The sequence below is a fragment of the Prionailurus bengalensis genome, chromosome C1 (assembly GCF_016509475.1).
Source record: "Prionailurus bengalensis isolate Pbe53 chromosome C1, Fcat_Pben_1.1_paternal_pri, whole genome shotgun sequence".
Taxonomy (NCBI): domain Eukaryota; kingdom Metazoa; phylum Chordata; class Mammalia; order Carnivora; family Felidae; genus Prionailurus; species Prionailurus bengalensis.
This window is the reverse complement of record NC_057345.1, coordinates 78,783,017-78,810,504: the sequence shown is the minus strand read 5'-3', so window position 1 is coordinate 78,810,504 and position 27,488 is coordinate 78,783,017. Positions and strand designations below refer to the sequence as shown.

Sequence of the window (27,488 nt, the reverse complement as noted above, 5' to 3'; positions counted from 1 at the left end):
AGATTGAGAATTTGCTGATGGGTTATAGGAGGGACATAAAGTAAAATAGTGACTCCAGAGATTTTTGGCTTGCCAATTGGATGATTGGTGCCATTTACTTATGTTGGGAAGGGTAGAAGATCAAGAACTCTGTTTTGTTTATATTAAGGTTGAGATTCCTGTTAAACATGAACATGAAAATAGTGAAGTGGGCTATGGATATATGAATATGAGGTTCTAAAAAGAGGTTAGGGCTAAAAATAGGTAGTCATTGGAATGTTAATATTATTCATAGACAAAGAGAAGGGGTCCAGGAGCAAGTTCATGGCACTCTTGACCTTTAAGACCAAGAGAGCCAGCAAAGGAGATCAAAATTACTGGTCAGTTGGGAGGGAAACTGGCAGCTGTGGATATAGAAGCCCCAGAAAGGAGACTTTTAAGAAGGGAACATTTCAACATAGTTATTTTAATTAGATTTTAAACTTCCCTGGTCCTCTTGAAGAATGAATTTATTAAGAAAGATTTCTTCAGCATTTTTTTTGTCATTTATCAGAGAATGATGGATGATTTATGAAAGAAGTTGACAGGAGGAATTGTCTGTCACTGAACAATTACTGAGCACCCCCCCCCCCGCCACTTCCTGAAGAACTTAGAGAAATGTAAGCTATTTTAGGACAAACCTGGCCAAAAAATAAAACACGATTATAGGATGCTGTAAATAATATACAACCCAGGTAGGTGAAACCAACTTTCATTTTAAGGATAGCCTTTGTGCTGGTTCCCAGTACACAGAAGGTCTTCTGCCATCTTCCTGTCTTCTTTGCTGAGGAGGCTGTATAAGTTATCATATGTTACAAGAATCTTCTTTTGTTTCTACTAGCCAAGTACAAAATTAGAAGTTTGAGTTAACAAATGGAAATCTAAACAAAGCCCATTCTGAAGTTTGGCTTAGAAAATGTTTTTACATAGAGGCCCCTGGATGCCTCAGTTGCTTAAGCATCTGATTCTTGATTTCAGGGTCATGATTTGAGCCCCACATTGAGCTCCGCACTGGGCGTGGAGCCTGCTTAAGATTCTCTCTCTCCCTCTCCCTCTCCCTCTGCCCCTACCCTTGCACGTGCGCTCTCCTGCACACTGTCTCTCTCTCTCTTACTAAGAAAAAAATGTTTATATGTGAGTACTCCTTTTTAAATTTTAATAACTGTTGATATATGCTTGAGCTATAGATTTAGTTAAATATCTACCAAAAAGCATTTTTAATGTCCTGACCATTATTAATATGTTTAATATTTATACTCATTTGTTATTAACTAGAATTTTTTCCAGTGAGGAGCTTTCAGAATCAAATGACAGACTGCCCTTTTGTAACTCTTTGAATCTTTTTTCCTTGCTCTATATTCTTCAGTTTAAAAGTCATTTAGTGTATGTGCAAAGCAAGTGCCAATTTAAAAGTAGTTAATAAAATCACCTGGACTTGACTTTTTTTTAAAGACTCTTGGAGACTCATTCAACATTGATCTTCATCTAGGCTTTAAAACAAGAATATTAAAGGTAGAAAAGAGGTTAGTAATTTGGCTCTGTAGTTACTGGCAGATGTTTTTTTCCCTTTATTTCAAACTGAAATATCGTTTTTGTTTTTTTTAACCATGTGCTTATTCTGTATTGACTGTTTCTACCAGTCTTTATTGCCTTTTAAATCTTGCAGAACTCAGTATTTTACCTAGTTTACAGAGGATAACCTAAAATAGAGTTGACATTTTTACAAATTGCTATGATAGCAACAGTGTACTGGTAGAGGCAGAAATAAGGAACAAAAACAATGTTTTCTTTTGTATTGATGTCTGTTGAATCTTAATTTTAAAATTACTGTTTAAGAAAAATTTCAATACATGGAGTTATAAGCTTTTATGTATGTTGTTACAGTAAAAAGTGCCATGTTTCTGATGTGGCAACTTCTTAATAAAAGAACATATTCCCTTAAATTTGTTCTTTCTCTGGTTAGAGCAATGTAAAGTATCATGCAGGAGCTCACACAAGCCTCACTGTAGGTAAATTGTTTTTCTTTGCTGCCAAAAGATCTCATGTAGATGCAAGATCGTATTTGTGCTTAGGAAAATTGCTTTAATACTCTTGAATTAAATGTTTAGCACTGTTTTTAAATCTTACAGTCCCCATTTATAGATAAAAAAATTCATTCTTAATGACTTCTTTACATTAATGTTATTACTCCTGTTCCTCTTATATGTTCCATTAAATCTTGGGTAATTAGTTTATCTTATTTGAAGTCATAAGATAAAAAAATTATACAATACTTTATGTCTGCAATAATATCACTGAGTGGAAGACTTAAAGCTGAGATTTCTGACTGATAGTATTTTTAAGCCAGGCATGTTCTTAAAGTTTATCTAGTTTTTCACTTGATAAATGAGGAAGCTGGGGCATAAGAGTTAAGGGACTTACCCAAAGTTACACAGCTAGTAATGGAAGAGACGGAACTACTGCCCAGGCATTCTGACTTCTGTTCTGCTACATCCCACTGCCCTACCACAATCCTCCCGACCCATTTACTTGTCACATGTTAAATATAGTAGGAGTTCCATAAGTGTTTAATTAAATTAAAATTAATTACTTCTCACAGATGGGAACCTACTGTCTAGTTAGTAGGACTCTACTGTCACCTAGTATTTTCTTCCAGCATCAGGTTCTGGACTTCTCTTCCATCTGAAACTGGGGAATTGGTCTGACTTAACCCTTCTATTTTGCTTCAGTTTCCAGTGGGTGCTACTAAAATCTTAGCTTTTAAATATTAGATGATTTTCTGAAAATAGAAGCAACTGAGATTTTATAGCCAAATTTGACATTCCCAGAAACAGAGAAATAGATAAAAATAGTTAACCTAATTTCATATATGCCTATCACTTATGAAATACAAGCTTACCCACGGACATATATTAGCTCAGCTATTCAATACATCCTTTTGCAAGAGTTTGTTTAACTTGTGACCAAACTTCCAGCAATTGTTTCTGCATTAAATTTTTAAAATCTCCAAGGCTATATATCTTTCCATTCATTCTTTGCCTCCAAAAAGAATATGTAACACATAGAAAATCTATAATAATCCCATATAGGACACCTTACTTTTGATTCAAGACTTTTAGACCATTTTCCAGTTTTGTGCTCTATTCATAGGACAGTATTCTACCCAATTACATGCCTCTGTGTATCCTGTTCCTACTATAGGTAAAACAAGATGTTTAAATTTGCTAATGAAAATATGTATTTCTGATTATGATAATTTCATTAAAGAATGGGAGTTGAATCATGAGAACATGACGAAAAAGATAGGTTTGGTAGAAGAGAGTAATAAAGAGAGATAATGAAATCACTTAAAAAAGGAAAATTAAAAACAAAAAACAGGGTAAGAAAAGGAATTAGACCCAAGTGAGGATGAGATACCCAGAAAAGAAGACCCTTAGGAGTATCAACTAATGTAGGATACGACTCAAAAAGAGTTAAGAGATTTCTAGGATGACATCTGGTGAGCAGTCAATGTAGAGAATATAGACTCAGTCAGAAATGAGGGATTTGAATCCAGTACTCAGAATTAAAGAATCAAGTAAATAACCTCAAGAGATAATGTCTCGCTGGCCAAGGGACAGAACCAGTTGGAATTGTAAAGTCAGACTTGGATATGAAGCTGTGTCAGATGGGATATTTTTCTGATATTGTGCCAGATGCTATGCAAAGTACAGTGTAGTCTTATTCTCAAGGAATTTACAATCTAATGGGAGAAAGTGGAAAGTTAATTTAACAAAGACTGTATGGTTGGTACAAACAGTGAGTACTAAATAGTTCAGAAATGGGAGATAACATAGCACATAATTTTGTTTGTTTTAATTAATGGTTGTTGTACTATCCTTGATGCTTACTGGCAAGCCAAACTGCCAGTTCCTTGCAGAGGTTGTGTCTTATTCAGCCTTATATTTCTTAGAGCCTTTGAAGAATCCTAACACTGTACTATGAACTCATGGATTCAGTCAATTCTCTTGGTGTTCAAGTTGTCCAGAATTTGATGAGTGGAAACTCTTTCAAGTATCTTTTTTTTTTTTTTAATAACCAGTATCTTTTTTTTCTACAACTCCATTAGACTTTGAACAATTCTGTGTTTTCTGGCACTAAGTGGCAAGTTTTTACATAGTACTTTACATTAATTGAGAACAGCTAGATTTTCAAATGCATAATAGTGAGACAATGCCTATTAGTAGTAATCTGTAAATTGCTTAATTAATGGTTCCAACAGTTAAATTGGAAACGTAAGTCATGAGAAACCACTTGAGGGAAACTGGATGTTAAATACATACCAGTTGGGTTATAAGAAGTAAAAGCAGATGAAAATAAGCATGTTTAAAGAATTGGAACTAACTATAAAGCCTATAGTGGCAGGTTTTATAGTTGCTTATAGCAGTTCTTAAATAGATTTAATCCAATAAGGGTACAAGAGATTGATTCTGTTAGCATTCCCATGAAAACACCATCGAATAGCATATTCTTAGATCTTAGATATGAGGAAAGTAGGATATAAATGCTTAAAACTATTTCAGTAACATGTGTAGTATCAATACGATGTTAGCATGACTACTGTATTAAACGTATTTGTTGACATTTAGAGTGGAGCTAATAGGATGTGCTTAAACATTTCTTTCAGCCTGACTTGGGCAACCAAATGAGCTAGATTTTAAAGTCCAGTGAACTTACTCAAGTACTCAGGTTTCAAGATTTGAGTATTTATTTAAAAATTTTTTCATTTAGGGGCGCCTGGGTGGCGCAGTCGGTTAAGCGTCCGACTTCAGCCAGGTCACGATCTCGCGGTCTGCGAGTTCGAGCCCCGCGTCAGGCTCTGGGCTGATGGCTCAGAGCCTGGAGCCTGTTTCCGATTCTGTGTCTGCCTCTCTCTCTGCCCCTCCCCCGTTCATGCTCTGTCTCTCTCTGTCCCAAAAATAAATAAACTTTGGAAAAAAAAAAATTTAAAAAAAAATTTTTTTTCATTTATCCAGAAGCTGGTTATCCCTACTCTTCATCTAACTCTTTCTCCTTTCATTGTCATGCCAGTATTTCTAAACACATCCATAAGATGGAGAAGAGGGGAAAAATTATAGATATATGTGCAGTTTATCAGGTTCTTAATAGCAGTTCTAGATTTTTTTTTTAATTTATTGTCAGATTAGCTAACATACAGTGTATACAGTGTACTCTTGGGTTTGGGAGGTAGATTCCCATGATTCATCACTTATATACAACACCCAGTGCGCATCCCAACAGGTGCCCTCAATGCCCATCACCCATTTCCCCTTCCCTGCTCCCCAGTCAACCCTCAGTTTGTTCTCCTCATTTGAGTCTCTTATGGTTTGCTTCCCTGTGTGTTTGAAACTATTTTTTCCCCTTACCTTCCCCCATGGTCCTCTGTTAAGTTTTCTCAAGTTTCATGTGAGTGAAAACTTACGATATTTGTCTTTCTCCAGTTGGCTTATTTTACTTAGCATAATACCCTCCAGTTCCATCCATGTTGTTGCAAATGGCAGGATTTTGTTCTTTCTCATTTTGTTTTTTAGGTTTAGAAGTTTAGTTTTTGTTTCTGAATTTCGTGTCTTTATTCTCCAAAAAGAACTTGCTGCAGGTGGTTGGGAACCATCATTTATAGAGCAGTGGACTTATCCAGGAGACCTGGATTCTAGACCTACTTCTGCTGATTAACTGTGTGACCTTAGGATTCCAGTATACTTCATATATTTATTCAGTCGGTAAGCATTTGAGCATCATTTAGCTCCCAGGTATGCCTCAGACCTTGGCTCAGTTACTGCATCCTTAAGCAGTCATGCTAAATAATCTTTAAAGTGCTTTCCATCCCAGTCCTATGCTAGGTGTATAAAAGTCAAAGTCCCAATTGTTAAGGAATTCAGACTGGTAGGGAGAACAGTCAATATGGGCAGTGCTGCATTAGAACCACATGGTGCCATGGCCTACAAATGTGTCCTAAAACCTCTGGGCATGGGACTGCCTAAAGTTTGAAAGGGGAGCAGAAAATAGCCAGGAAAAGGAGAATAAAAGAGTGCTTAGGCAGAGGCCATCATATTCAAAGGTCTGGAGGCAAATAAAGAGCTCAGGAAAGAGAGAAGAAGCAACTGTAAAAGCAGAGAAGGGACGCCTGGGTGGCTCAGTCACTTAAGCATCCAACTTGATTTCAGCTCATCATGATTTCCTGGTTGGTGAGTTCCAGCCCTGCATCAGGCTCCTCACTGACAGGGCAGAGCCTGCTTTGGATTCTGTCTCTCTCTCTGCCCCTTCCCTGCTCTCTCTCTGTCTCTCTGTCTCTATAAATACATACATACATACATACATACATACATACATACATACATACATACAGGAAAATCAGTAGGCAGGGATGCTTCTGAAACTGGAGAGAGAGCCTGATCAGTTTGTTTTTAGTGTATGATTCTGAAAATAGCATTCAGAGAGATTGATCCAATGGCTAAGGGTAAAGCTTTCTTAATCAATTAAGAGGAAATCCACAGAATAGAATCTTCTTCCTTGATTATGTTTTGGATTATATTCTCTTTAAGATGTTGGTCCAGGGGCGCCTGGGTGGCACAGTCGGTTAAGCGTCCGACTTCAGCCAGGTCACGATCTCGCGGTCCGTGAGTTCGAGCCCCGTGTCAGGCTCTGGGTTGATGGCTCAGAGCCTGGAGCCTGTTTCCGATTCTGTGTCTCCCTCTGTCTCTGCCCCACCCCTGTTCATGCTCTGTCTCTCTCTGTCCCAAAAATAAATAAACGTTGAAAAAAAAAAATTAAAAAAAAAAAAAGATGTTGGTCCAAATGATGCATTTGAGAGCCAATTTGAATTTTTTCAGTTTAATTTACGTATTTTCTTCCTGTTATCACTACCCAATACTTCATACTTGGTTTTTAGTGCTGTATATTCTTAAATGTAACAGTCCAGTTTCTTCAGCTATGCCAAGATTTTGAAATATAGCCAATCATTTTGAAACCTTATTTTCTTTGCATCAAGTAATTCAGTTTTAAAATGCTAGTTTTTAGAGGTACCTGGGTGGCTCATTTGGTTAAACATCCAACTCTTGATATCAGCTCAGGTTGTGATCTCTCATGAGATCCAGCCCCGCATCGGGTTCTCTGCTGAACATAGAACCTGCTTGGGATTCTGTCTCCCTCTCTCTCTCTGCCTCTCCCCTGCTGTGCTCTCTCTCAAAATAAATAAATAAACATTAAAAAAAACATAAATAAAATGTTAGTTTTTAAAAGAAACAGTAACTTAAGTATTGGCAGTTTTTCAAACTAGTAACATTTATAAATGTGTTCTTCAAACTTACTAAGTGTCAACTAAAGGAGAATTGATAAAAGATGAAGAGCTAGCTCCCTCAGATTTACAAAAACTAAAAATTTTAAACTGTGGTTGGAAGTCTTTGGTGCAGTAAATCATGTGCTTTTCATGGACCCTATCTCACAGATGCAGTTGGATTTGAGATAATCAGATTTTCACTCCCCATGAACTGGACAACTAAAAACATCATACAAATAATATGTGTCAGAGACTTAGTGCTACTTTGCTGCCTGTCTGATTTAAGTTGTTGTGGTCAGTCTGAGGAACCTGTGATATGATAAGATAGCATTCATGAGGTCATGTGGTTTGCAAGTGCCCAATCTTAACTAAGCAGTCTATGAGTACCTCAGAATGAGGAAGAAGCATACTAACCTTTCCTGTTTGGCTTTTAAAATAGTGTAGGTCTGTGGCTATATATATTTATCATGTATTTTTAAAATTATTTTTCCATCAGGAGTTAATTTTAATTTCCTGGCAAAAAGTGAATGCTACAAATACATTTATCTTTTACTTAATACTTCTGTCTAAAGCATTAAATTTTTTACTGCAAATATTTTCATCTATTAAAATGAAGCTGGGGTGTCTGGGTGGCTCAGTTGGTTAAGCATCTAACTCTTTTTTTAAAATTTTTTTTTTAACGTTTATTTATTTTTGAGACAGAGAGAGACAGAGCATGAACGGGGGAGGGTCAGAGAGAGGGAGACACAGAATCCGAAACAGGCTCCAGGCTCTGAGCTGTCAGCACAGAGCCCGACACGGGGCTCGAACTCACAGACCGTGAGATCATGACCCGAGCCGAAGTCGGCCGCTCAACCGACTGAGCCACCCAGGCGCCCCAAGCATCTAACTCTTGATTTCAGCTCAGGTCATGATCTCACGGTTCATGATTTTGAGCCCTGCTTTGGGCTCTGCTCAGACTGTGCAGAACCTACTTGGGATTCTCTCTCTCCCTCTCTTTCAGCCTCTCCCCCATGCACACGTAATCTATCTCTCTCTCAAAATAAATAAACTTAAAAAAAATTATTTTCAATGTGGCAATATCTCCATTGGAAACATGCTCATAAAATGACTATCTGATTTTTATATATATGTATATGTGTGTGTGTGTGTATGTATGTATAAATAGATTTATTTGAGCTATAATTCACATACAGTTATGGTTCATCCATTTAAAGTGTACAACTCAGTGGCTTTTAGTATATTTACAGAGTTGTGAAGCTATTGGCACAATGTTAGAACATTTTTTATCACTCCCGAAAGTAATAGCATTCCCATTGGTAGTCATTCTTCATTTCCCCCAAGCTCCCTTCCTGCAACCCTAGGCAACCACTAATCTACTTTCTATCTCTGTAGATTTCCCTATTCTGGATATTTCATTTAAATGCAATTATACAGGGGCGCCTGGGTGGCTCAGTCGGTAAGCGTCTGACTTCAGCTCAGGTCATGATCTCACAGTTCATGAGTTCAAGCCTCGCATTGGGCTCTGTGCTGACAGCTCAGAGCCTGGAGCCTGCTTCCGATTCTGTGTCTCCCTCTCTCTCTGTTCCTCCCCCACTCACACTCTGTCTCTCTCTCAAAAATAAATAAACATTAAAAAAATTTTTTTAATGGAATTATACAATATGTGGTCATCTGTGACTGTTTTCTTAGCATAATGTTTTCAAGGTCCATTCATGTTGTAGCATGTATCAGTACTTCATTCCTTTTTATTGCCTAATAATATGCTATCAAATGGGTATACCACATTCCGTTTATCCATTTATTGTGTGATGGATATTTGGGTTGTTTTCACTTTTTGGCTGTTTAATGCTGATGTGAACATTCATATACAAAGTTCATTGTGACCATATGTTTTCATTTGTCTTGAGTATTACTTACTAGTAGAATCACTGTGGTTTAACGATTTCAAGAACTGCCATAGTGTTTTCCAAAGCAGCTGTACCATTTTATATTTCCATCAGCTGTGTATGAGGGTTCCAGTTTCTCCACATCCTTGCCAATGTTTGATATTATTTCCCTTTTTTGTTTATAGCCATCCTAGTAAATATGAATGTCCTCTCATTTTGGTTTTGTTTTGTATTTTCCTGGTGGCTAATGATATTGGGCATCTTGTCATTTGCTTATTGCCCATCTGTAACTTCTTTAGAGAAATATTTACCCAGACCCTGTGCCCATTTTATAATTGGGTTGTCTTTTTATAATTGAGTTGTAAGAATTCTTCATATATTTTAGATACAAGTCCCTTATCAGATAAATGATTTAAAATTTGGGTAAATGATTAGATAGACTGATAAAACCTATGATTTAGCTTTAGAGAAGAATGATTCCTCTTAACTGTTCAGTCCAGATAGAAAAGAAGTACTTCATTTTCGTGAGGATGTTTTGCTAAATATTTGAATTTTTTTAGTACTTCAGCTGAAGGTTAAATCAAATGAAATGTACGTGGTACTTTGATGTAGCTTTAAAAGTTCAGAGTGAAACAAGTGTGAAGTGATTTATTTCCTGTAATTGGTCATAAATTTACATAGAAGTTCATATATTCCTAACCTCATCACCATTGACATTAGAGTACCTTCTAAATAATGTTAATGGTTTCAGTTTTATCAAGATGTGTCAGCTGCCAGGAAGAGGGCAATGCAGTTTCATTTTGTTTGCCATAGTATACTGGATAAATCTAAGTATACAGTATAGAGAGACTAAGCGTTCTTTGTAAATGACCTGTTTCTTCTCCCTCTCTCCTTCTCTGGTAACAAATGCAGAATATAATTTTCTTCAGTGCCAAACTTTGCTTTCCACCTTTTTCACTTATTATTGTGGGTACATTTTTTTTCTTTGCTTCTGAAAGAATGAGTTTTAACTATTGCATTTTATATATTTAACACAGACTCTATGTTTTTTTTTAACTTTAAGTGTTTTATCTGGTATTTAAAAGTAATTTACTCAGCATAAAGCCAAAACAATTTTCAGCATTGTCTGTTTTGTATTATTTCAATACAACTCTTGAATTTTAAACTTAATCTACTTTTAAGTACTGTGGGTCTAAATTTTTCCTCTTGCCTATGTAGTACAATGATCAAAAAGTCATGACCTCCAATTGATCACTTTTATTGGTTTCCTGTTCTGATTCACTGGAAATCTTTTGGTTTGTATGCTTATGGCTAGTTTTAATCTTTGTCATATGTACAATTCATTTTTGAAAGAAGCTGATAATTGAGAATTAATTTAGCACATCATTCCCCTTTTACATTTTGAAAACTATTTAAACTATTAAAATATTATATAAGGATTTCAACAAAATTACTGATTAAACTTTGGAGTAAAAAAGTAAAGCCTCTAGAACTTAGAAATAGAAATCTTTGTGATTATTGAACTTTATGTCCATCTTCTCATATAAAGAATAATTTATAGTTATTTAAAATTTTATATCTTATACATCACTTGCAGAAATGTTACATTAACTGTAACAGCAATAGCTCAATGTTTTACAAAGATTGATTATATAAACCCAAATGTACAAATAAGAGCTTTTATAATCTGATATGACTCAGTCTTGGAAACTTACTGCATCTGTTTTGCAGTTCACTTGGTATCACATGACTCACTTAAATGGTTTAAACCCTGTCTAGTAGTGATCAAAGTTCATTTGGTTAGGGGTTTTTTTTGGTGTGTGGATGACTTTTTTCCACTTTGTTGTGGACTGATTGTCTTTCAGAACACTCAGTACAGCCTTTCTTATTCTTTTGAATCTCAAAAAGTGGTAGTTGTCTGTACAATTCAGCCTCCAGTCACACACGGGGGAAAGTTTTTTTGACCTGAAATAATATGCATGGAAGCACTTTTAACTGTAAAACCTCATATAAATATAAGGGTTTATTATTAATTCTCTTACTCCTACACATTAAAATTGAGAAAGGATAAACTATGGTGTCTCTTTAAAATCAACTGTAAAAGTCAACCCAAACTTTTAAAAGCTACCAGTGTAATTACTGAAAGCAAGCAAACACACAAAGAACATGTGTCCTCTGTCCACATGGACACTAACCCAGGTGATCAAATTTCTCAGCACAGATTTCTCTATTATTTATTAGGAAGTTATATTTAAAGGCTACCGATCTCTAAAGCAATGACACTTCTCTGTTTTACAAAAGAAACTTCTATCTTAACCTGTGAAAGTTTAGCTAATGAAGTAAACTAATGAGAAATTCTTTTAATACTTGTGTTTCCTTAATGATTATTGAAGTCCTTTGGGCCTTCAGGGTATTCATTCCTGCAGGTTCTTCTCTTGGCTTTCAAATTTTACTGATAGTCTTTATGTGAAATGGCTATAGTAGTTCTTAATATTCTTTTTTAGTGTTTGAATTTTTACGATCATGCAGTTAGAAACTCTGCTGTTTCCTGTCAAAACCTACATTCATCAGACTATGAACATGACAGTTTCCTGTTTTCTTATTAGCTATACAGCATCTTATGCTGTATTCTTCATAAGTTGTATAATATCTTACCACTTTCTTTTTCTAATTGCTATATACTTTCTTTGGGTCAGCATTGTTGAATACATGCAGAGAAATCTTAAAATTCTATCTCTTTGAAGCTAGTGAGAGGTTAAGATTTTGTTAGCTTTTTAAGTTGTAATGAGTATGTCATAATGTCTTAAGTATTATTTAAATGAATTCTACATGTTTTTATTTTTTTACTCTGTCTCTTCATGCATAACATGATGAAGCAGTCCATATCAGGTAAGAAACAGTACATTATTGGGGTCTTTGTATATTGACACACCCCTCAGTCTGCTTATTAATATTCTTATTCACAAAGGATGGGATGAATAATTAGTATGTAAGAACTTTCTCAAGAATCCAGCCATCTTTTTAGTGTAGTTCATTTATATTTCTTATGTGCCCACTCTTGTCAAGTCAGAATGCTGAATTCTCGAATACAAAAATGATTAGGAAACCGTCTCCATCATCAAAGGCTAACAGAAGAGGTAGAATATATGTACAGCAACCTTTTGTTTCGTATTTTTCCGGACACTGCTAATTTTAAATACTTAATTGTAACTTGGAAAAAACTTAATCTGTAAATAATACACTCAAATATATATACCTGTTGCATCAAATATGTTATAAAAATGGTAATATTTTAAACTATTAATATCAAAATAATACCGGAAAGCAAAAAAGAAATACTTTTAAATGTAAAGGAAGCAGTTTTTATTTTTTTGTTTTTTGTCATTGGGTTATTTGGAGGTTTTGTTATGGTGAGTATAACTGCTTATCAAAATGGTCAGCTACATGGGCACCTGGGTGGTTCAGTAGGCTGAGTGTCAGGCTCTTGATTCCATCTCAGGTCATGATCCCAGGGTCATGGGATCAAGCCCCACTTGGGGCTCTTCGCTGAGCATGGAGCCTGCTTAAGATTCTGTTTCCCTCTCCCCTCGCTCTTCCTTGGCTCACACATGCACAGGGATGTGCTTGTTCTTTATCTATCTCTCTCCTCTCTAAAATTAAAAAAAAAAAAAAGTCAGCTATAAATGAATTTGGAAGCAGTTTTTGAAAGGTTTTATTGATGAACTTTTTTTTAATGTGTTTTTATCATGGAAGTGTTCAAACATTGACAAATGCAGGGAGAGTAAGTTTAATGAACTTTGTGTTACCTATCACTGAACTTTAAAATTTTTTTGTTTTTGAACTTTTTTTTTTAACTATTTAAAGAGAATCATACAGAATATACTCTTTAATATTAGGCTACTTGTGTTTGTAATTTATTTTAATGTGGCTATAGTTCATTTTTATTTTTGTATAGCATCCCATTATAAAAATAAATAACCCATTTTTTTATTATTAATGCACATTTGTGCTGTTTCCAGTTCATGGAACTACCAAATAATGCTGCTGTAAACATTCTTTTACATGATGAACATTTTTAGGTATTTCTGTTGGGTCTTTACTTAAGAGTGGACATCATAGAGGATGTGTAAGTCCATTTCTTAGGAGATAATACCAGAGTTTTTTTTAAGTTGTAAAAGCTTACGTACACAGCAGTTGCTCTTCATTTTCACCAGCACTTGATATTGTCAGTGGTTTATTTTAGTCATTATGTATACATATCATGTTGTGATTTCAGTTTGCATTTCCTGATGAATAGTGATGTTGTGCGCCTTTTCATGTTATTTGTTGGCCATTTGGCTATCTTTTGTGTGAATTAGCTAGTCAGAACTTTTGCCTGTTTTTTCAGATTGTCTTTTTATGATTATTATTAACATATGAGAATTAGTTATGTATCCTACATAAAGCTTTTTAGTGATAAATATGGCTAGTATTAATCCCATTCTATTCTTGACATCTTACTCTCTTGAAGGTGTCCTTGATGAAGAGAAGTTCTTCATTTTAATAAGGCTCGATTTATTTTTCCTGTCTTTATGCTTAGTGTAGCCTATGGCCTATCTAGGAACTCTTTTCTTTCATGAATGGTCATAAAACCATTCACCTGTATTATCTACCACAAATATTGTTTTGTTTTGCTTTGCTTTTAATTTGGGTATAGTTGATACACAATGTTACACTAGTTTCAGGTGTACAGCATGGTGATTCATCTTCTGTATGCATTATACTGTGCTCACCACATGATGACCTTATGCTTAGAATACAACTAAACTATTAAAAAAAATAAAATATAGAATACAACTAAACAAATAATTGAAACTAAGAAATTTAGTATTTACCATGGAAAATGCTTTGTTCCCCCAAAGATTTTGAGGCAGTTTGCATGAATATACATAATACAGAAATAACTGGATATTAGGTTAATCAAACCAAATTAAATTGCTGATACTTGACTTTCATTTACAAAAATGGCAGTATCGGATGCTTCACTCTGATAGTTAAAAAAAATTAGTTCTAAAGCAAAATCTAGTAAAATCAACATTCCTGTTAGCACACAGAAATGCATATGGTATCAATGTGAGCCACATATTTGGTAGCTAGTACAAAGCAGGGAACATAACATACTGAAGATTCATGGTTTTAGTAAGACAAAACCAAACCAATTCTTCTCTTCCTCTTTCTTAACTTTGAAATACATTTCTTTTACTGGTCTGCCATTGGGGTAGAAAAATGAACTGAATAGGAAGGTGTTAGGCTAATGGCCTAACATCTAAGTAAGAGCAATTGTATAATGGACTAAAGCAGTGGAGTTCAAATACATAATTAGTGATGGGTGAGATCCCAAAATAGAATTCAGAAATACTAGTGACAATTATATACCTTTCTAGCAGTCTTCCATAGATATTATTTCTTAGGCTTTTATTTAATAGATATTTTTCTTTAAATATAAGATATATACAGAAAAATGTACAAATCATGAGTGTCTAGCTTGATAAATTATCACAAAAATGAATGTGCCCATTTAACTACCACCTAGATCAAGAACTAGAACATGCCAGCATTTCAGAAGTCTTCTTGTCATTCTTCCCACTTACTGACTAGTTTTTAACCTTATACTAATGAAATCACACAGAATGCATTTGTTTGTGTTTGGCTTCTTTTGCTAAACAGTGTGAGCTTTATCCATGTTGTTCCCTGCAGCAGTAATCTGTTTGTTCATTTTTGTTGCTGTATAGTGTCTCATTGTATGAATATACCATAATTTATTTAATCATACTATTGTTTATAAACATTTGGGTTATTTCCATTGGGTATTATTATGAATAAAATTGCCATGAACCCTATTACAAGTCTGTATTATACTTGTTTCTGTTGTTTATACGCTTACGAATGGGATTGCTGGGTGACTGTTAGAATTTATTGTTAAAACCAGGACACTTTTGAGAATGAAGATAGGATACCAGTAATAATTACATTGTGGCAGCAGGTATAATCTAGGACTGTGCCAAGCAAACTGTGATTTTAGCTATTCTAGGTATAGGATATGTAGATGTTCAACTTTAGTAAATACTGTCAAACCATTTTCAGAAGTGCTTTTACTAACTTGTACCACCACTACTAAGAATTTATAATGAAGTTATTCAATATGATCAGTTAAGGGGCCATTAATTTGCTTTGACAACCAACCTGGCAGAAAGTAAGGCAAAGTTCTCTTGCAGAAATTAAAGAGCTTATGTTACAACACTTTAAAAAATAGTTTGGAAATATCTACTAAAGCTTAATGCACATATTCTCTATGACCCAGCAGTTATACTCCTGGGTATATACTCAAGAGAAATGAGTGCTTATATTCATCAAAAAAACATAAGAGTATTCATAGCAGCATTATATGTAATAGGCTGGAAACAGCACAAGTGGCCATTAACATAAGATGAATAAATAAATTGTGACATATTTACATAATGAAATATTATGAAAAAGAATGAACTTTGCTATCCATGCCATCATGGGTGAATCTCACAGACATAATGTTGAGTAACAGGAGCCAGACACAAATGATTATATACCATATGATTCTTTATATTAGGTCCGAGAACAGGCAAAACTATTCTTTGGTGATAGATGTCAGAATAGTGGTTACCTTTGAAGGTAATCCCCAGGTGAGGAGAGGACATAAGGGGGCCTCCTGGGGTACTGGAAATGTTTTATATCTTGATCTGGGTGGTAGTTATATGGGCATAGACATAAGTAAAAATTTATCAACCTGTACACTTAAAATCCATGTGCTTTACTGTGTTTTATCTTTAAAAAAAAAAAAAAAGTCTAAGGGAGCCTGGCTGACTCAGTTGGTAAGGCATGCAAATCTTGATCTCAGGGTTGTGAGTTCAAGTCCCACACTGGGTATAGAGATTACCTAAATATAAAATCTTTAAAAACAAACAAAGCAAACACACACACACACACACACACACCCACACACACACAACATGAGCCTAAACATTTTCTTGGAACAGACATAGTCTCAGAGTTTTCTCAAGCAGTTTAGATATTATAGTATAGTGGCCACAAAAAAAATCACAGAACATCTAGTTTTTTTAATTGATAGACTTCATTATGGAAGACAGTCTTAGGTTTACAGAAAAATTGACCAGAAAATGCAGGAATATTCTCCTTCAATGGGTTCCCTTGGTTTCCTCTGATATTAACATCTTGTGCTAGTGTCATATATAAGTTATAACTGATAAGCCAATATTGATACATTCCTGAAGTCCATATTTACATTAGGGTTCACTGTTTGGACTGTACGTTCTGTGGGTTTTTACAAATGTTTAATGATACGTGTCTGCCATTACATTGTCATACAAAATAGTTGCACTGCCTAACAACCCTTTGTTCTCTACCTATTCATTCCTTCCCTCCCTATGAACTTCTGGCAGCCACTGATCTATGTACTGTCTCGATAATTTTGCCTTTTTCAAAATGTCATATAGGTGGAATATACACTAATGTAGCCTTTTTTTTTAAAATTTTTTTTAACGTTTATTTATTTTTGAGACAGAGAGAGAGAGCATGAACAGGGGAGGGGCAGAGAGAGAGGGAGACAGAATCGGAAGCAGGCTCCAGACTCTGAGCCATCAGCCCAGAGCCCGACGTGGGGCTTGAACTCACGGACCGCGAGATCGTGACCTGAGCTGAAGTCGGACGCTTAACCGACTGAGCCACCGAGGCGCCCCTAATGTAGCCTTTTCAGATTGACTTCTCTGACTTAACAATATGCCTTTAAGATTCCTGTATGTCACATCCCCCATCTTCACACATCCCTAAGAGCCGAATATTAAACTGCTTTAACAGTTCCTCAGACCTACTATGCTGTCTGTTGCCTCCATACTTTGAGCACATACTTCACCTCTCTAATGGGGCTTTTCTGATGTGTGATACCATGTGATACTTTCTAACCAGAAAAAATAATTGATACAGACTCAGGTGTTCAGAGAGAAATCAGGACCCTACTTAAAGACCTGGAAAGGATTCCACTCTTAAAGGTATATTTCATTGCATGTGTGTTAAAGCTCCTGAGTTTCCCTGGATACAGACTTTGAGACCTGTCTAAAACTGGAGCACAATTACAGTGAAACTTTTCTGCTGTTCTGATGATAGAGCCTAGATCCAAAAGAAGCAGTAGACTAACAGTGGTAGTACCAAGGTCTGATAAGATAATCATGGGGATGTTTTTGAAATTGGCAGTAGTACCTAATCATTTTTAATACATGAAATTCCAAACAGAATTTTTTTAAATTTTAGGTGTGCCTGGGTGGCTCAGTCAGTTAAGCATCTGATTCTGGACTTAGGCTCAAGTCATGATCTCACAGTTTGGGAGTTTGAGCCCTACATCAGGCTCTGTGCTAACAGTGCAGAGCCTGCTTGGGATTCAGTCTCCCTCTTTCTCTGCTCCTCCCTCACTTGCTCTCTATCTCTGTCTCAAAATAAATAAAAATAAACTTAAAAAAATAGATTCTGTTAAAAAAGAAAGACTTTCTTTAAATTTAAGCTTTATTTTAAAATGTTAATTTTGTGTTGCAGAAATCAGCCTAAAATTACTAATCTAGATAAAAAACATCAAAGTGTATTAGAGGTATCTTATCATTGTAGCATTGTCCTCACTGATTGCAAATTATATCTTATTGTAACAAAATGCTTCCTCACGCCCTCCTACAGATACAGTCACCTATGTGTGTTTCTCTCATATGACTGTTGAGTTGTATTAAGAAATATTTTTTCTATCAAGGCCTGTAAAGCTAGAACTATACTCCTAAGGTTGGACATATTATCCTTTAAAAGGTATTGTCTGTCACCTGGATATGAAGCTGATCCTCAGAATAAAATTTTAACTTAAAGGTTGACATTTGATAGGAGGAAAAGAAGAGAAGGTTCTGACTCTGTTTTATAAACACACATGGTCTCTCACTTTAATATAGACAGAGATGTTGGGATGTCTAAAACTGGATGGTGTTCCTTAGTGATGAATCCCCTGAAACACCCATGGGAACCAGATTTGAAACTAGATGGTGAAGTGTCATATCTTAAAATATTTACTACCCTCATAGTTCTTTGTATTTTTATTTGTTTTTTTTTTTTCCCCCTACTTGTTTGTGTGTCCAGATCAGGCCATCATATTTTTAAAATTCAACAGTGGTCATTGTGATGATGGCAGTGATAAATTAATAAGAACATCTTAAGTTCAAATTTATTTATCCATACCAGATTTTCTTAACATGATTCTAATATAGTACATCCCTAAGTATGATCCATTTAGACCAGTGTCTCTCAAAATGTGATCTATGGATCATCCTATTCAGAATTATCTGAGGTACTTGTTTAAAATACAGATTCCAGAGACCCACCTGCTGAATCCAGGTGTCTGAGAAGAGGGCCCAAGTATCTACACATTTTTAATATAATATTCCCAAGTGGTTCTTATACATTAACACAATTTATAAATTGTTGGTCTAAAGAATTAGGAAGTCAAAGGACTCCAGAGTGACTCACCGAGTTGAATAGTCTGTCACATCATCTTTGTGGTAGGTTTTGGTTCTTTTAGCTGATATTTGGCAAATGGCAAATCTACTTAATGCCTAAAATCCCAAGTTATTTTTAAATGTTATAGAAATTAGAAGGCATTCATTAGAAGGAAACATTTTATTACACAGTAAACTTGTTATTTTATGTACTCATGTGTAAGAATAAAGTAATCTGAAGGACAGAATTAGATTATGTATTATATTTTTCTAAAACATCTTCTAGTTCAGTAGGCCAAAGTTATTTAAAAATCCTTTTTCTAGAGAGAGAGAAACCAAGAAAGAGACTCTTAACTATACAGACCAAACTGATAGTTAGCAGAGGAGAGGTGGGTTAGGGGATGGGTAAAAGAGGTGATGGGGATGGAGGAGTGGAGATTAAGGGCTTATTGTGATGAGCCCTGAGTGATGTATGGAATTGCTGAATCGCTATATTAACACCTTAAACTAACATAACAGTGTATGTTAACTATACTGGAATAAAAAGAAAACAGAAGAGAATCTCAACCATCCCAGCAGTAGTCAAAGAAACACAATGACAATAATAGTGCCTCTTATAATGGAGGAAAATGTGTAATGTTCATGCTGGCCAAGGCTATATATAGTAGGCATGCTCAAATATTCCTGGTAGCAGAATAAAAACTATTGAAAATAAATGTGATATTTATTAAGAAAAATATATATAAAAATAAAAATCCTTTTTCATTTGCTTCCAAATAGCTAGGTGATGACAAGACAACACAGGAGTCCACTAACTTATTCCCAGTATTTAAGACATTTTTTAAGATAATTACAATTTTGTAAAATACATACTGGAAATTTTTTCTTAGATTTATAAAGAACCTGCTCTACTGTCTTTACAGTTGAGAAATTAATATCATTGTGATTCTTAATCTTTTATATTAAAAAATGTTTTTGTTTTTGGCTGGATGCTTTATCTTTTCTTTGTTCCCGGTGTCCTGAAATCTCATTGTGAGGTACCATGGTATAAGTGTACTTTTATCCACTGTGATGGATACTTGACAGGCTTTTTTAATCTCAAAGCTCATGTCTTTCAGGTCAGAGAAATACATGTCTGAAACCTTTTTTTTTAGCCTATCCTGAGGTTGTTTTTTGTTTTTTGTTTTTGTTGTTGTTGTTTTACATGGAAGCAGTTTCTTCAGAGGAAATAAATGATTTTTAAAGAGTTTTCTTTTCCCCAGATAGTCTATTTCCTCCTAGTTGCCACTCCCCCTACCCCCAGCATCTCTTAGATGCTTCCCCTCCCACCCACCCCTCAAATGCCTGCTAACATTTGACTCCCTGCTCAAATTCTAGGCCTGGAGAACTTAAGCTGGCAGGAAGTCCTGAATGCCTGGGTAGGGTTCATTGACTGTGACCTAGCTGAGAGCCTTCTCTGGGGGAAATCCTAAGATCACCAGAGAAGAGTCCCTTTGCTTAAAATTCCAAAGATTCCTGGTGCTTCTGTTTCCTTGGTGAATCTCAAAAGTACTTCCGTTCATATTCAGTGACTTTGAAACCTATTTCTAATTTCACCTTGAAAAATAATACTTTTTAAATCTTTTTCACAATATGAGTGTGTTACTGGCATTTCATAAAGTTACGTTTTGTTGTTGTTTTATAATGATGTTCCAACAGTCTTTAACCAAAAATTAGAAAAGACAAGGGGCCACAGAAGGGTATGCTAAAGTACGTATGTGTACTTTTCAAGACAGAGAGTGAGTCCCTAGCTTTTGTCAGATTCCTCATCCCATAACTGACCCAAAAGAGCAAGCAAAGCCAACCAAGCAAAACACTGCCTATCAGGTAGTGGTTCTTACTCTGGGATGTGCATCAGAATTATTCTGGTCTTTTGAACATATACGCTGCCAAACCTTACCCTATAGCAGGAGAAAGTTTCAGGAGAAGGCATTTAAGTGAACTGCTCTTTGTGCTCACTTTGTCAGCACATAAACTAAATAGACAGCTTCTTGTTTCAACCACCACATAGTGGAGTTGGCTCAGAACAGCTTGGTTGTACTACTGAAAGATGGTGTCCATTTCTATATACCACACCCACATAGGCAGTTGTTCATGGTTTAGAAGGTCTTTTATTGTGAATAATTAAGAGTTCCATTTTAGGTAAATCATCTATCTCCTTTCTCACTCAGGCCCTTTTGGTTTGAGCAGAAGATCTACCACAGTGATTCTCAAACTGAGGTATCAAGATCTTCTGAGATGTTTGTAAAAAATGTTTCATTCTCAGAATTTTGATTCCTTAGATCTGGGGAGAGATTCTGCATTTTTAATAATCACCCTTGGTTATCCTGATGCAGATGATCAGTGGACTGTATATTGAGCTTTGCTAATCTAATTTTATACCAATAATAATAATATCCATGGAAGTTTTTTGGGGGGAGTGGGGTTGAAAAGATTAATAGTCTGGTTTTTGTTGTTTAAATATAATTAGCTCTGAAAGTCTTGTGATAAGGATCAGCAGTACAGCTCTTAGATCCAGACACCCAAGATTTTACACTTTAGAAGGCCCAGCTCTGGCCTTCCTCCAGCCAAACCTCTCTTCATGGGATGAGGATTCCCCCAGGACATCCTGACCTGAAGTTCAGGCCCTTATAGAGTGCATTATGGGTTCTCAGTACCCTGGAATTCCTTGCCTAAATGTCCACTTTCAGGGCCTATACAGGCCTTGTCCCTCTCAGAACCAGTGTGCACACTCCTAGGTCCAGGATATAACTAAGGGATAGCTTCAGTTTTACCAGACAGTCCCTTACCTTCACCTTTTTCTTCTCTCCAAAATTCCTTTAGGCTGTTGCTACTCTTTATTAGCAGTTCTCAAGTATAGAAGCTTTAATTGCATCCCCTTGACATTGAGGAAATAACCCTTCAACCTGGAGTTAGTTTTATATAATGCTTGAGGTCACTTATTACATCTGATATGAGTCTGTAGTTTTTTAAATGCAATAAATTTTGTTAGAGCTACAGCTTTCCAAACAATTGGGAAGTTGCGGTTCCTCTGCCACACTCCTTTTGTAACAGCCAGGGAAAAGGAAGACACATGTTCCATATTATTTCTTCAAAAGGGTCTGGGAAAAAAGAAAGGAAGAGATTAACTGACATAATTTAACACTTGGAGCTATAAATCATGTGTTGCAATATGGTGATAGGATATTGCATCAGAATGTGGCAGTTGTAGTAATGCAGTGGGTATCACAATTAAGGGGAGGTCTTTGTGGTGTTCTGTGCCCTTTCCCTAAAAACTTAAAACTTTTAGTTTCCCTAAAAACTTTCTGCTCTGCCAGGGGAAAAGGTATTACTTAAATTACACTGTACCTCACTGTAATTTCGTTCTCTTGACTTAGGGCATAGGACTTCCTTTGTGGTTGAAGGTTTGCCTGAGGCAGACATTGCTGTACTGAGTCTCAGCATCCCTCTTGTTTCCCATTGTTCCCACACCAGCAGGGAAGTGCTGAGGTTTCTTCACTTCTTCCTGGAAGTCTGTCGGGGAAGCTGGGAGGTGTTATGGCAAGGCTGTAATCTCTTTACTCTCAGAACCGTTAGTTTTGAAAGTATATGTAACATTTCCTGAATATTTCACATAGGCTTTATCTTAAGATTTGAAAGATAGCGAGTGACCAGGAAATTGTCCCTGAGAAACAAAGTTGAAGGTTGATACTAATGGTAAGGGTAGAAGGCATGGGATGTATTTCAGCAAAAATTCTTGCAAGTCAAGGTAGATTTTGATAGTTTTTTTCTCTTAATGTTTTTGTTTTTAACTCTTCTGCTCTATTGTAGGAGAAAATGCATGGTGTATGGGAGAAATAAAACAACTGACAATATCAGCATTAAATTTCATATTTAAAACCTCAGCTTTTGAGAACAGGGCTGATGTCTCAATTATATGGTAGTAGAAATGGTAGGATCCATGGTTGTGGATTTGGGAATTTGTGAGAACTTAGGCAAAGAAGTGGGAGATAATACAAAGAAATCACTTCTAATCCTGATAAAGCTGGTTTTGGAAAATGTGGTTTAGAAGTATGACAACAATGGGTTTTTCATTGCTGAGCTCTAGAATTAGACTTTCCCACCCAGTAACAGGTAGCATATAACATCCACAGCCCTTCCCATGTGAAGGTCTGGCTGTGTGAAATTCCTGGGATAGCCAAAAGTTGGATCTGAAGGTGGAAAGAGAAGAGAAATAGGTGAGCAATACATGTCATTCTTCTCCCCTCTTGCCTCATGAGAGAAGTTGCTCCTTCTCCCTAAGGAGGAGTAGGGGAGAGAAGGCAAAATGATATATTACTGGCATTCCTCCCATGCAGAGAGAAATCTAACTAGTGGGACGAAGCATTCCTGCCCTGAGTGAGTCTTTGGTTGTCGTTGGGATATTATAATAGGATGGAGACTCATAGCACATTTTCATCTTTTGTAACAGAATTATGGAGTCACGCTCTCAAAAGTCAGTGTGTATGATAGTTCAGAGTATGGTCTTTAAGTCCATATCTTCTAGAGATGCATGCTAAAATATTTACAGGTAAACTGACAGAATGTCTGGGATTTACCTCAAAATAATCCAGGGACAGTAACAAGATTGTCCATGTTGTGTTAGTTGTTGAAATATGTCCTCAGCAAGTTATTCTACCTGAGTTTACATTTCCTAATCTCTAAATGGGGATGATGAAATCTACCACATAGGACTGTTGTGATCATTCAATTAAAATAAGTTATATGCCCATTACATAACATATAGGAGGCACTCAAAAATTAGTAGTAACTATTTTATATATAAATGGAAAAGAAATCAAGGCATCTTATCTTTTAAACATGAAACATTTGCTTTCTTGGTGTTTGTGTTTCCTCCAGTTGAGAATATTAACTTGGATTTTGTTTTGACAGCTCAGGTGCCTAAAAGGACAGAGGGTCTTCTCAGGCCAGCCTCCTTTTGATGGAATCCACATTGTCAACCATTTAATAGGAGATGATGAATCATTCCATTCCTCTGATGAAGATTTTATAGATAATTCTTTACAGGAGAGTGGTGTTGGTTTTCCTTTGCACAGAAAATCTGGCCCAACATCTTTGGACCCCGCTGTGGCAGATGGTAGTGAAAGCGAAACAGAAGACAGTGTGCTGGAGACCAGAGACAGCAACCAAGTGGCTCGAAAGGAGCAGTCCCCAAGAAAAGAGTCGTACTCAACCACTGTCTGACCATCACTGTGAACTAGACTGTGGGGTTTTTTAAGGGACCGGTTATCATATGATTAAGGGTTTTTGGAACATATCTGTTTCATATGTACATACGTATATACATATATATATATATATATATATATATATATATATATACACACACACACACACACACATATATATATATATTTTACAGTCTGCCTTTTTATCTTTGCCAAATCTTCACCACTGACTTACCATTGCCATAAAGTAGACTGGAATATGGTTAATGGGAAAAATAAGATTCTAACAGTATTACTGAATATTAATGTTTCTTATTTAGAAAATTCAATTATGTCTATATGTGGGAAGCATTTTCAAGTTCAGAACAATGGAAAATTGGATTTTCTTCAGACAAAACTGCTTTTGTGCAATATTTCACGCTCATTCAACAAATTATTATGTTTATCAATTTGTTTTCATAGCAGCTGTCTGTAAACATTTGACCAAGATATACATATAATTTATCTTGTGTTTTTGTGTTGGGGGAATTTTTTTTCCAGTTAAAGTTACTGTTTTAGTAGTGGGCCACTGAAAGCTCCCAACCACAAAGGCTTTTTTTCCATATAATTTTACAAACACAAAATTATGGTCATCTGTCTTGAGAGTTTTAAGTTTTGTTTTAATTTCTAACTTTTATGTGCATATGATGCTTCCATGTGTTGCCTACTGGTCAGAGTAGTAGGTTAACTACAAATAAATTGTGTTGTCCATATTTATAAATCTGTATCACCCAGCACTGAACATCATTTTATATGGAGAATGTATGTGTTGCAAAATGACTGCCTTCAGCATTCTAACAGGACTTCTGTAAATAATAGGTTAAAAGAAAATTGAAAATGAAACCAAACACTAATATTTTAATAGCTTTAGTATTTTGCTTAGTATTCAACACTAGCAGATTCATAAGTTAACTAATGCTTGCTTCAAAAACACTATTGGTGACATATTTTACTTCATGTGTATATAACTAATAAATTTTTCATGATTAAAGAGGTTATAGCACATATTACTTAGTGCTGATATCTACTTAATATAATTTAAGCAATGGACTGATGTCCAAGATACACAAAAATTATATCTGCAAATAATCTACAAGCATTATCTTCAGATTCTCTTGTTACTAATCCATAGATGAAGCCATAAGAATTCTTTCCTACCAGTTCTTCATTTTTATCGTCTAGACTTTTTTCCTAGAAATCTGAATGCCTGTCATTGATAGATTGGTGGAATACCATATTACACTTAGATTGTGTAAAGATAACAAGAATGTGTTGATTGGATGCTTTCCACTCTCATTTTCTTCAGCAGCCTATGAAAAAAATGGCCTTCAAGGATAAGAGGAAAGTAGAATTCTGTATATATGGAGATGCAACTTTGCACAATATGTTGCATGCAGGAAAAAATTTTATATGACAGAATGGAATAGAAAAGACAACATAGTTTTGTACCTAAAACTAGGAGTTAAGCCTTATGGTATATCATGGAGTAGGCTTTTCCAGCAAGCCTTTTGTAGGCTTGAGAAACAAGCTTGAAAATATGCCTGTTTTGTCCATATCACCAGGTTAAATTCTAGTGATTAATTTACTTGTGGTCACAAATTAGTAAGTAGCAGAGCCAAAGTGTTAATCGATATGTCTGACACCAAGCTGAAAAGCCTCAGCTAATGGATTTCTCAATTCTCTACTTTTCTGACAATGTGATTGAAATGTTTCCTGAATATATAGAGATCTATATCTATGTATAGATATTAGTATCAACACTCATAAACTCTATACAGCTTATGAGTGTAGATACTGTTACTAGAATCATCTGACCGGTGCTTTTGGGATTCTCTTTTGGGGTTCAGTACTGTTAGCCTAGAGGCTCTTGATGCCCAGGTAAAATGAGATGAGTCATGGCTACATGATTGCTTTGACCCCCACATTAAGAAATCTAAATGATCTAGACCAAGGGTCAGCAGCTACAGCCCATGAGCCTATTTGAGCCAGCTTGCTGTTTTTACATGACCCACAAAAATAAGAGTGGTTTTTAATTTTTAAATACTTGGGGAGAAAAATCAAAAACACAATAACGTTGTGTCACATGAAAATCATATGAAATTGTGTCAATACATAAAATTTTTTGGACCTTACCTCCATGCTTATCCATTTACATATAGTCTATGGCTGCTTTTGTGCTACCATGGCAGACTTGGGTAGTTTCAACAGAGACTGTATGGCACAAACAGCCTAAAATAACTACTATCTGGCGCTTTAGAGAAAAAGTCTGTGGACCCTTGGTTTAGATACTGTAAAATGTAGGTTAATTCTTAAGTTTGTCTTAGTAGAAGATTGAACTATTTGCTTTTGCTGTTGAACTAATGGCTTGGAAGCCTAAAATGTCCTAGTGATTCTTAAACTCATAACTATTCAAAATGGAAAATGTTCCAGCTGTTTTATATCATGAAGTCTTTGATGCCACCGAAAATTTTGGAAGGATGTCTGTACCTTTGGAAATGGAGAAAGACAGGGAAGAATTCCAGAATCCCAGCACTGTTCTTTCAAGCATGCGTATTGACCTTTAGGGTATGCCTCAATGAGTCAATGTTTTAATTTGACTTTAAGGACCTCTTTCTAGAATTGTGGTAAATTTGAAAGGTATTCTCAGAGCATTTTCTAAGTACTGTTTTCTGGTTAGGAATTAGGTTTTAAAAGAATCATGGTAAATAAACCTTAATCCATTGATATTCTTATAATTTGGACAGTGAAAAAATAGAAACAACAATCGTCTCATGCAAGAGCTTTGATTCAAATACTCCTTAGAAAGGTTTAAAATCTTCCTGGTTTTTTGGATGCAATAGGTTACTATGCCCTAATTTGACATTCAAATTAAGACTTCTGAGGTATTGGAAAATGTTCTCTTGATAGATTTTATTTAGTCTCTGGTACTTTGTGTCATTTAAATGTTACTCAGTTAAACAGCTAGAGTTGAAGAATATTCAGGGAGGAAAAAATGAATAAAATAACAAACTCACACAAAAAAGTACTCTCTCAGGATAGCTACCTTCATGTCATTGCTATCTAGGTTGAAACGCTAAAGGTAGAGGCTACAGGTGATCTGAATAAAGTGGAAATTGCATTGAGGTGATGAAACAGAACTTTTAGATCAAGCAAATATTTCAACAGCCTTTTAAAAATCATTGGTAAATTTTTCTTCCTGAAAAAAGCAGTCAAAGATAAAACATTGCACAATTTCTTCCCTAATGGATATTACATACTCAGTGTTTGATGATTAATTGAGACATCAAGTCTCAATTAACTGGCAGGCTAGTTTGGAAGAAAAAAACCCAACTTTGTCTTAGCTCAGAGCTTGCAGCTTGTTCCTCTCCAGATAGTGCCTTTGAAAACAAAGTCTAGGCCTTTTAAAGTATTTTATTTCTAACATCATAAA

At 35.5% G+C, this 27,488-nt stretch overlaps 1 protein-coding gene across 1 annotated transcript in view; it reads left to right on the top strand.

Annotated features, from left to right (window-relative positions):
- EVI5 (ecotropic viral integration site 5) overlaps positions 1 to 24,138 on the top strand; it is a 234,628-nt gene extending 210,490 nt beyond the window's left edge. The window contains exon 20 of the mRNA XM_043575573.1: positions 23,724 to 24,138. Within this exon, the coding sequence (XP_043431508.1) occupies positions 23,724 to 24,035 (312 nt within the window). The 3' untranslated portion in view covers positions 24,036 to 24,138. The remainder of the gene's footprint in view (positions 1 to 23,723) is intronic.
- Positions 24,139 to 27,488: the final 3,350 nt, after the last annotated feature.